The sequence below is a fragment of the Gymnoscopelus braueri genome, assembly GCF_963280865.1.
Source record: "Gymnoscopelus braueri genome assembly, chromosome: 19".
Taxonomy (NCBI): Eukaryota; Metazoa; Chordata; class Actinopteri; order Myctophiformes; family Myctophidae; genus Gymnoscopelus; species Gymnoscopelus braueri.
The window spans coordinates 16,361,985-16,373,216 of NC_137621.1; the positions used below are offsets into that span (position 1 = coordinate 16,361,985).

The window sequence follows — 11,232 nt, forward strand, 5'->3', positions numbered from 1 at the left end:
TGAGTGGAGGGGCGTTAACTGATGTTTATTGTTTTTCCACAACAAAGCTTCATGCTAGCTAGGTTGAATGTAAGAAGGGCATTGGGAGGTACCTGAGTGGCAAAGGGGTAAAGTGGGCGAGTGCCCAGTACCCACTACCGTGGAAACCAGAGCTCAATTGCACCATGGTTCCTCCAGCTTGGCCAGATGCTCCATCGAACACAATCAGCCATGTTTGTGGGTGGGAATCTAGCATGGGATTTTGTTATTTTGCTGCCTGCACTATCAACTCCTCCAGGTTGGTCAGGATCCTTGTTCGGCAAGAAATGGAACTGTTGGGGTAGTGTGTGAACCTCCATATGTAATATGCCTTCCCAGCAGCGAAACTCCTCACAGTCAGGTGGAAAGAAGCAGTTGGTGACTCCAAATTTCCCATGGTTCTTATCATGTGGATCTTGGGATCCAATTGAGAACAGCGTGGTTCCAATACGGATCTCAGACTTAATGTGGCATCCTATGACATCAGTCACCTATCTATGACATATCTATGATGTATGACTCCAAATGTGGGCACGGTTTCAGTGCCCACATTTCCGATCAGAGGCCCATTGACTTACATTAATATACAATTCTTTCAAAAAGTATAAAGCATATGTAGCACACACACACACACACACACACACACACACACACACACACACACTCTGACCCTCTTATAGATGGCTAGACCATCTACTGTATAAGAAAGAAAGAAACTGCAGCCATTTATTTTGCTCTTATTTACTGTAGCTCTCTGGCACTAAGATAGCTATTACGTTCCTGCATGAACACATGGCAGTGACGACGTCTGCAGACACAGGACCCCGAGATGAACTGACAGGCCAAGCTCAACTGGTACCTGTACACCGGATGGCAGTTGGTTCAACTTGCAAACCTTCTTAGATACTATTTAGTTGTAATATAGTGAATAGTCAGTACTTGTCACTACAAGCACCAAGAACTTGTTATTTCTAGACACAGGCAGTGGTGGAAAAAGTACTCAATTGCTTTACTTGAGTAAAAGTATCAATACTGCAATGTAGAAATACTCTGTTACAAGTAAAAGTCCGGAATTCAAAATCTACTTGAGTAAAAGTACTAAAGTATTGGCATCAAAATGTACTTGAAGTACCAAAAGTGAAAGTACTCATTATGCCGAATGTCCCATTTCAAGTTTTCAAATGTATGAACATCTTTTGAAAATAGCAGATCTACAAGCTCACAATGCGTCGCATTGCGACGCATTGTGGGCTTGTAGATCGGCCATTTTCAAATGGCCGAAATGTATGTGGTTAATGTAGGTTTTGTAATAATAATCAAAATCTACAAAGTAACAAGTAACTAAAGTTTTCAAATACATGTAGTGAGGTAAAAGTACAATATTTAGATCCGCGATGTAGTGGAGTACAAGTGTAAGTATTGGAAATTGGAAATACTCAAGTACAAATACCTCAGAATTGTACTTAAGTACAGTACTTAAGTACAGTACTTAGTTACTTTCCACCACTGGACACTGGCACTCCTTTACACCGGCGTCCATGCTACACCTCGCTTGTCTCTCTCGCTGACGTCCGGGACCTCCTCTGCGGTTCCGCCGCAGTAGAGCCGGTAGCGGCTCTCTCTCCAGCTGATGGTGGCGCGGCCCCAGAGGGCCAACAGGAAGATCGGCAAGACGAGCGACTCGCGGATTAGCCAGGCCACGGCATACTTCCGCTTGGAGAGGCCGACCACACCACCACCGTGCACTCCACTGAGTTGTACATAGTCCGCTATGAACCAGGCCAAACAGTGACACGTGAAGAAGGCCATTATATTCCACCCGAAGACGTTGTGTGCCGCCCAGGCGATAATCAAGCTGGCCACAAAGCACTCTGACATGGGCTCCACCAGAGTGGTGGGAAGCGTGTTGATACGTATCTTAGTCCACCGGATCATGCGGGATTGGAACTGGGAGAAGGAACACGAGCCACAGTTTTGCATCGCCACCTGAGTCGCCAAGGCGAACTTCCAGCCCCTAACGGCTATGGCCTTAGCCATGATGTAGTCCTCTCCCATGTACTGGGCGAAGGCCTCAAGTCCACCCGCCTGGTCTAAGATCTCCTTCCTCATCAGATACGACATACCCGCCACACACGTGATGCCCGTCACGTGGGCCGAGATGTACAAGCGCGTGAAATATGTCCCAAAGTACACCTGCTCGAGAGCGGCGGCGAATCCCTCGCGGTCGGCCACGTATGGCAACCCGTGGACCATCCCGACCTTGTCTGTCATGTGATTGGTCAGGTCGGTCAGGGTGTCGGCCTTGACTCTAATCCGACTATCACAGATCCAGATGAGGTTGTACTTTGCAGCTTCGTAGCCCGGCATCAGGTTGTTGATCTTCGGGTTCATCCCCACCTTCCTGCCTCCTATGCAGAGTTTGGCATCAACGTTGGGGTACTTCTCCAGGAGCGTCTTGCACACCTCGACGGCTGGGTCGTCCGCGTCCTGAACGCACAGTAGTACTTCATACTGTTCGTAATCCAAAGTGAAAAATGTCTCCAGGTTACTGGCGAGTTGTGGGTCGATTCCCTTCAAAGGCTTCAGCAGTGAAACGCCTTCAAAACACCTCACGGGCAGGTTTTGCTTGGCTCTCCTGTGCATGTACCAGCGAACGTAAGAAATTGACATGAGGTGCATCGACCACATGACGCAAAATAATATGATTCCAACAATGGACAGTCCATGCTGAGCAAACTCCAGGAGAGTCATGAGGAGTCACTTCCATTCAAATCTGATATAGTGATAACTGTAAGTTCAGGTTGTTGCCAAGCAAGTTCCTTCCTACCTTAGCGTAATGGCTGGGGTGCAAAATGGACACACCATTCATATATATGTTGTGGAATGATTACGTCACTGGGAGCTCTATTCAGTTCTTTTTATGGCGTGTCTGTCCGCCAGTGTCCATTTTATGCCCACATATGGAGATCCCTGATGTCATCAATATGCCGATAGGCCTATAATACTGATGTCATAGACTGGCCTCCAAGTACTATGATAATGGTTACTGCACTAAGTACTCTGACAATGGGTGCAACGGGTACTCTGACATTGGGTACAATGGGTAATCTGACTACGTGTCAACGGGTTAGCAAATACAAGTTAGTGAAATAATACTGTAATAATACTGTTCTTTTTTTTTTTACTGTAAAAGAAATTTCATCATGTGCTAAATTACGTGGTATCGGATCTGCAATGCATAGCCTGGAATACTCACCGATACCAGCATTTTAGGCAGTATTATTGGCAGCTTTTCCGATACTGGTGTCATATCGGTGCAACTCTAGTGAGCAGAGAGAAACTGAGCTCTCAATAAACTAACTGTACCTGGTTATCAACCCTGATATTTGGGGACAGGGGAAAGTTCCACTAAACTAAAATAAAATAAACTAATTTTGTTTTTGCAAAAGACATAGTCCCCAAATGAATGTATGTGGAGTGTTTTGTGGAGTGTCTCTATGGGCACGCTCTGACCAGCGTCCTGTACGGTATGAGGTGTGCTCTGGCTGAGGTTCAGCACTGCAGACCATGTTTGGCCCTAGGCCTAGGCAGAGTGATTGAGGGGGCAGCGCCTACCTGCATTCCTCCTCAATCAGCTCGAAATGACGACTGCTGTGTCTGATAACCAAGTAAGGACCTGGGTTCTGAATCTGATCAGCCATAAAAAGCTGACGCTCATATCTCAGCTCAGTAAGGCTCACTCTTCCTCTGCAAGGTAAGCTGTTGGGCGGTAAGATGCACACTCCACTCTTTTCCAAACAAATGAGTTGAATTTAATTATTTACCAATGGACTGTTCTTTCTGTTTTTATGCATCCCATCCCATACATCCTATGCTGGACACTACTAAGATGAATGATGAATAATGTTGATGAAAATACCCCAGATTGGGAAGACGATTTAAGTTTGGCTGCATTTGTTTCCCCACCCCGCCTTTGTTAAATTCCCTGAATAAACACTTTCTTGTGAGACCCATATCTCTCATATCTCTCATTATCTCTCATATTATTCTCCTCACTCATTGCTATTAACCCATTTAGGGTACGGTCACACCGAACTTTTATTCTGCCTATGCGGCGGATTCTGACAATGCTTTTCAATGCAAACGGAGCGATTTGTTGCCATTCGCGTATTTCCGCAAAAAAACCTGTGGCGTCCCCATTGAAAAGCATTGGCAGTTAATAAAACCTTCAGATAAACACATACACATAGATTGTACTGGTTTTTATGACAACAAGCTAGTCAAAATATTGCATCAGATGGTCGATTAGACCCAGTTTACAGTTTAAAGTAACTGCCATGTTTCTATGTTTTATGAACAAGCAACAGAGATGAAAGGAAAATGTAGACTCTGTATTTATTTTTCCTTAATTTTAAATCAAGGATGTGGATCAATACTACATTTGCAGTTCACCTTCATTCTCCCAAGAGAGAGGGAAAAAACAACAACTGACTCATGTGACCTCATGACCTGTCCTCTAGCACCACCATCTGGCCAAACTGTTTATTTTTCATTTTAAACTTCCACTGTGTTATGTGGTGCCTGGTACTGGCATCTTTGCTGCCATGTCCACCATTGCTGCTGTTTTGCTGTTTTGCGAGCTCCTTCCTGTCCCATACAACTCCAGTAATAATCCCACATGTAAGATTTTTGTAGTGGGATGAAAGGAAAAGACAAAAACAACAAAAATGGTTTTACTTCATTGTCACTGTGACACTGTCTGTTTTCTCCTCCCCTCTCCTCTCTCCTCCCCTCTCCTCTCCTCTCATCTAATAATAAACAATGAAAACTCAACAAAATGGCACCACACAAACGGAACCATATGGAACCATACATATAATAATAATAATAATAATATCTGGAATTTATATAGCGCAAGTACTCAAAGAAGCTTTACATGTGTGTGGGGGCCAGGGCAGAGGACGCAAAAAGAGTACAACTTTATTAGGAAAAGCTCAGATAAGCTAAAGATAAGAAGCAATAAAACACAAAAAAATAACGAGTTTGAAATCAAAGTCAACTCGGAAAGGCCATTCTGAACAGGTTTTGAGGGCGGTTTTGAAGTTGGGGAGGGAGGGGGAAGTCTCTGATGTGTTTGGGGAGTGCATTCCAGAGGGAGGGGGGGGGGGGGGAGCAGCCACAGAAGACCCTGTCGCCCCAGGTACGTAGCCTGGTCTTGGGGACCTCCAGGAGGCTGACATCACTGGACTGGTAGGCTGCACCAGCGCTCCTGTTTTCGTGTATAGAGGGGCGGGTGTATAGAGGCGCAGAGAGATTGCGCCTGATCCCATTGGTTCACCGATCTGTCCGTCAACCCCCGCCCCGTTAACACAACATTACGAGCGACGCCCACCGCACTCTGGTTGGTTGGGGAAACTAAACACTTCCTATACCAGGTACACCGACGCGTTCCTCCGGGCTTTTATTTTTTTTAGCAAAACTAAACAATAAAAGCCTGGAGATCGAGGCTACTGGACTGGTGACTGGCTCACCAGCATCACAACAGGTCACATTGTGACCTTGTAGACCGGGTACTTTTGAGAAGAGATTTGGTGTAGGGAAAAGTGGTTAATAATGCACCTGTGGGTCTAATTCAACTATTGGCTATGTGCAGTCCTGTCTGCTGTTAATAGGAGGCTCCCGTATGCAGTGGTGTAAAGTAACTAAGCACATTTACTCAAGTACTGTACTTAAGTACAGTTTTGAGGTATTTTTTACTTTATGCATTTCCAATTTTCAATACTTTTACTTCTTCTCCACTACATCTCAGAGGCATATATTGTACTTTTACTCCACTACAATTATTTGAAAACTTTAGTTACTAGTTACTTTGTAGATTTTGATTATTATTACAAACATAAAGTAACCACCTCAGCACTATATACATTTCAAAATAGCCGATCTACAAGCTCACAATGCGTCGCGATGTGACACATTGTGAGCATGTAGATCTAGATTTTCAAAAGATTACATTTTTGTTGAAAACTTGTGAAATGGGACATTCTGTATAATTAGAACTTTTACTTTTGGTACTTTAAGTACATTTTGATGCCAATACTTTTGTACTTTTACTCAAGTACATTTTGAATTCCAGACTTTTACTTGTAACAGAGTATTTCTACATTGCAGTATTGAGACTATCACCTAAGTAAGAAATGTGAGTACTTTTTCCACCACTGCCCATATATGGTCCTGACTTCCTGACCCTCTGAAGTCACCGATTAAGGAGGGTTTGGCTCCCTCTATCTGAGGCTCTGTGAGCTGCTAGACAGGGCTCCTTTCTTTTCTTTCTTTATCCTTTATTTATTCAGGGAAGCCCATCAAGGACGCCCTGATAACAGCATATAAAACACATGAAATACATACATAATGAAAAAACAATAACAAACATTTGAATCATATTACAATCATCACAGATGCAAATAAATATAGTGTTACATGAAACGGGTGCAGTTACACTATGTAATGCGTCCTCAAGAAGTACCCTAAATGTCTCTATTGAGACCAATCTCTCCAGTTTCAGAGAGTCCTGAAGTTTGTTCCATTTGTGTGGGGCATAATGCAATGAAAGCAGTTTGTCCTTGTTCACTGCTCTTCCGTGGACTGGTATATCTAATGTGTGTTTGTGAACGTGTTGAATGGCCAGTAACATTTGGCTCTCCTTCCGTTAATCCTGCACTGCCCTTGACAGCCCCATACATTCAAACAGAAAAGTCAGATCTGATTGTATAAAAACGACGTTACACTCAATAACATTGCATCTGTACGGAAAGCTTGGATTATGCTCTTTGTATCTGCCAAGTTTTTGTTTCATAAAAATGAACCGTTGTCATGTTAATATGACCTACTTACCGTCAATACATTCTGTGCAGGTGATTATTTGGAGTTTGGAAGCGCTCGTTTTCAATAACGCAACATGCTGCTGCCTCCTGCATTGTGTGCTATTTCGAAACCGGTGGTATGCAGGACCGTTGGGTGATTTCCAACGCGATAGCATCTTAAGAGTTGCTTGCGGGCTAGGTGATGATTGTACTGAGTTAGGATTTTTAGGTGGGCAACGGAAATGTTTACGAAAAAGTAAAAATATCAAATAACAATTTCACTCACTTCTTTACACCTGTAAACCTGTGATGTGACAATAAAGCTGATTGTGATTGTGATTCTCCCAGGATGATGTGTGGGCTGTGTGGGTCCCACCAGGCCAGGGTTACACCCCGGAACCATCCAGCATGGAGCAGCTGATCCACATCGTCTCACTCCACCTCCTCCGCTCTGCTGAAGGTTTCCTTCATGTTCCAAGCTGCTACAACAACCCCAGCATGTCAGGTATGTAATCTATGGGCATACCATCTACACCAACCCCAGCATGTCAGGTATGTAATCTATGGTCATACCATCTACTACACCAACCCCAGCATGTGTCAGGTATGTACCCTATGGTCATACCATCTACACCAACCCCAGCATTGTGCTCTTCAACAGTGCTCTTCTACAGCAGTGGTTCCCAGCTCGAGAAGGGGACCCAAACTAGTGAAAATTGCCGATCTACAAGCTCAAAACCTATGGAATTCGTTAGATTTTTGTTTTTTAAAATCTTAAGAAAAAGAAATGTAAGAAATGAAAGGATTTATTAAAAAAAAAAGAGAGCAATATTGACTCCAGGCCTGGAATTTTGTCATTTTAGTGGCAAGGCCACTTGGCCTTTGGTGTTGTCAATTTTTTGAGGGCACAAAGGCCAAATGCCAGGGCAGGAAGACCATGAAGATTTTAGTGCATTGAAAGAATTAATTTAATTAATGGTGTTTACAAACTGGATTGGTGTAAAGATGGGGACTCAGGGGAGTTAAGAATTCAGAATCTCAACAAAAGACATTGGTGTCCACATATTGACAAGGAAGAGACACTGGTGTCTACATATTGACTAGAAAGAGACACTGGTGTCTACATATTAACAAGAAAGAGACAGAGGAGAAAGTGGTACAGTCAGCAGGGGCATTAAGGCCTCTGTGGCCTCAGGCCAGGGCATGCCTTTTTTTGAGGGGCACAAGGCCAAACTGAGGGGCAACGACGGCCATGGCCTTCGTGGCCTCCCTGAAATTACTGCCCCGCTTGCGACCCATTGAAAAACGAGACCGCGACCCACAAAATGGGTCCCGACCCATTGTTTGGGAACCGCTGTTCAACAGTGTAAGGCTCTGGGTCTGCATAGGTGCAGTTAAAACCCTCCACACAGCAGGCTGCTCCGAGCCGAGGTCATTAAGTCTTATTACAAGGTCAACGCAGTAAGGCATCCGCGCAGCCTCTTGTAAAAACGTTTAGTTATCGGCCCTCAGGGAGTCCCGCCCACAAGGGGGGGAACGTGGTATTGTTACAAGACTCGGTGCTAATTTGGAACTAATGGTTGACTCACTGTTTCCATGTGACGAATATATACCTCTTGTACATCATTTTCCTCTAGTAAATGTATGACATTTTAACCCATTAAGACCGGGAACGCAGTCAAAAACAGCAGATATACAAGCTCGTAGCGCGGCACCGAGTTTGTAGATCTGCTATTTTTTGAAGAATCGTGAAAATTCGTGGCAAAATCTTGGATTATATATTTTTTAAAGCAAACATTTGTAAAAATATTTAGTTCCAGGAACCCCCAGAAGCAAAGATTTGAGTTACAAATGTCCGCCAAAAAAATTAAAAAAAAAAAAAAATATTTGCACAAATTTTCATGATTTTTCAAAAATAGCAGATCTACAAGCTCATAGCGCGGCACTCGGTGCCGCGCTATGAGCTTGTATATCTGCTGTTTTTGAATAGCCAAAGAAATCAAAAAATTACACAGATTCCTTCCCCGGTCTAAATGGGTTAATCATGTCAAAAAATGTGAACTCGGCAGTACAATTTGCAGACCCTATTAACGATACATGCAGGTACATTTTGTACAATGAGACTAACATGGATATCTAGACAGAATCTTTCATTTCAAGCAAGATGTTTATAATATAATATATTTATTATTACTTTAAACACTTTGAACCTGGCATGTCTACTTTGGACATGTCATTATAGGCAAGATATGCAGATGTTTTGTGTCTGGTTTTCACTGAATCAGCTCAGGGTCTTATCTCCTGTGGTGTAACTGAGTACATTTACTCAAGTACTGTACTTGAGCACAATTTTGAGGTACTTTTACTTTACTTGAGTATGTCCGTTTAATGCGTTTATCAATACTTTATACTCGTACTCCACTACATGTCAGAGGCAAATATCGTATTTGATTTTCATTTTTAATCCACTACAATCAGTTGAAAACTTTAGTTACTATAGTTACTTTGTAAATTTAGATTATTATTACAAAAAAACATACATTAACCAATGTAGGTCATGAAGCCTTGAGTACGTGGAGATTTCTTTAGTTTTTGTCGCATTCCTAATTTAAGTTAATAAGAGACCAACCTTAACAAGAGCAATACTACATTTAGAAACATTCTCTTTGAACCTGGATCATCAGTAGCCTATTAGGCCTCTCAGTGATTATACTGTGAGAGTTGTTTTGGCGTTTATATTATTCTTTTATATAGTTTTGTAATTGGTCTTCTACCACACCAGAGTGAGCCTATTTTTGGATTATTGGCTCAGGAAAGCTACAAAAATAAAAAGAGAATGAGGTGAGTAATTGATAGAAAAAGTACTTGTTCCACCGCTGCCTAGACGTGAGTCAGCCTCTTATCTCACCACATCTCAACAGGCAGCGTTGCCAGGTTCTGCCAGAGAAATGTGAAAACAAGCCCAAAAGAAGCGACTATGATAGGGACACAGAGCACTGTGAGAGGGGGGGGGGGGGGGGGGGGACAATTACATATTAATTTGGGGGGTCCTTGACATGAGAATGTTGGAGAACCACTGGTTTAAACAACATTTAGGAAACAAGGCCAAATAAGCAACTAGGCTACACTTAAAAAACGCAACCTGCAACTGCCAATATTTACAAGCGACTTTACAGAAAAAAACAACAAGCACAAAGTCGCTTATAATAAGCAGACATGGCAACACTGCTGTGAGGCCAGATGGACAATAGTTCTGACATTTCTGTTAAAAATAAGGCTGTACTACACATCGGAGGACGATAAATAGGCCTAGTAATAATTAAAATAGCAGATTGACTCTCCAGTATGACGGCTTGATACTCAAAGGAGGGAAAGCTGCCAAGAGTCACATTTAAAAATGTCTGAAATAATGTTTGCCACTCCACCTCCTCTCTAGCCCTCACATAGAATGTATAAAGCTGTAGTTTGGGGGACAGGCTTGAGCTAGGAGAACAGCTCAAAATGGGTTAAACGTAGGGTAAGTGATTTTCTTTGGTTAAAGTAAGTGTTAAATAGCTCCATTTTATGATAGAACTCATTGTTCAGTAACAGGAGTCTCCATGTCTCTCCAGCTCTTTATTAAACAGAAAATGCATTTTCAGGCCAGGACTCCAATTTGATCCAATCAGGATAGAGAACTTAGTCAGGACACAGATTAAACGAGTGAAATTGGAAGTGATGACACAAAGAAATTAGCAGACAAAATTGGAACTGGAACACTAAAAATGAAGCCGATAAATGCATGGTACTCTCTCCTGATTGGCTGAAATCTTGTCACCTACCTGAAAATACATGTTCTGTTTATTAAACAGGAGGAGAGACAAGGAGACTCCTGTTACTGAACAAACACTTTATAGCAATGATTACTAATAGAATATAGTGCCTTAAAGGAGCTACACCATGAATTTAAAAAAAATATTTGATATTTAATATCATATGGTGTATGTCCCTCAAACCTTTTTCAAAAGGTTTGAGCCTAAATCATCACTCAGATATACTCATCCCAAGTCAATTGTCTCTGGCTTATACAGCGCTTTCAGCTGCAATACCAAAACGTCCTCTTGGGCAGGGGGGGGCTACTGAGCAATTCTGTCTGTTAATACAAAAAAATATTTTAAAAAATTATTTAAAAAAATTAGAAAAATGGGAAAATTCTGCATAAAAAGAAGCATCTAAGAAAAATACAAAATACTCAAACACTTTGAACATTTTTGAACAATTCCACCAAGTGTTTGAGGTGCCTGTTTCACCCACTTCCGGGGGGCGGAGCCAAAATCCGAGCCCAAAGTATTTGTTCGTAGACCCCCACTTAGGG

At 42.5% G+C, this 11,232-nt stretch overlaps 1 protein-coding gene across 1 annotated transcript; it reads right to left on the bottom strand.

The window, feature by feature from the left end:
- Nucleotides 1–1,542: 1,542 nt before the first annotated feature.
- On the bottom strand, nucleotides 1,543–2,706 carry LOC308074681 (ceramide glucosyltransferase-like; the record flags this gene model as incomplete). Its single annotated transcript, XM_080414188.1, has 1 exon — nucleotides 1,543–2,706. The coding sequence occupies one exon, from the start codon at nucleotides 2,704–2,706 to the stop codon at nucleotides 1,543–1,545; it is 1,164 nt and encodes a 387-aa protein (XP_080270314.1).
- Nucleotides 2,707–11,232: the final 8,526 nt, after the last annotated feature.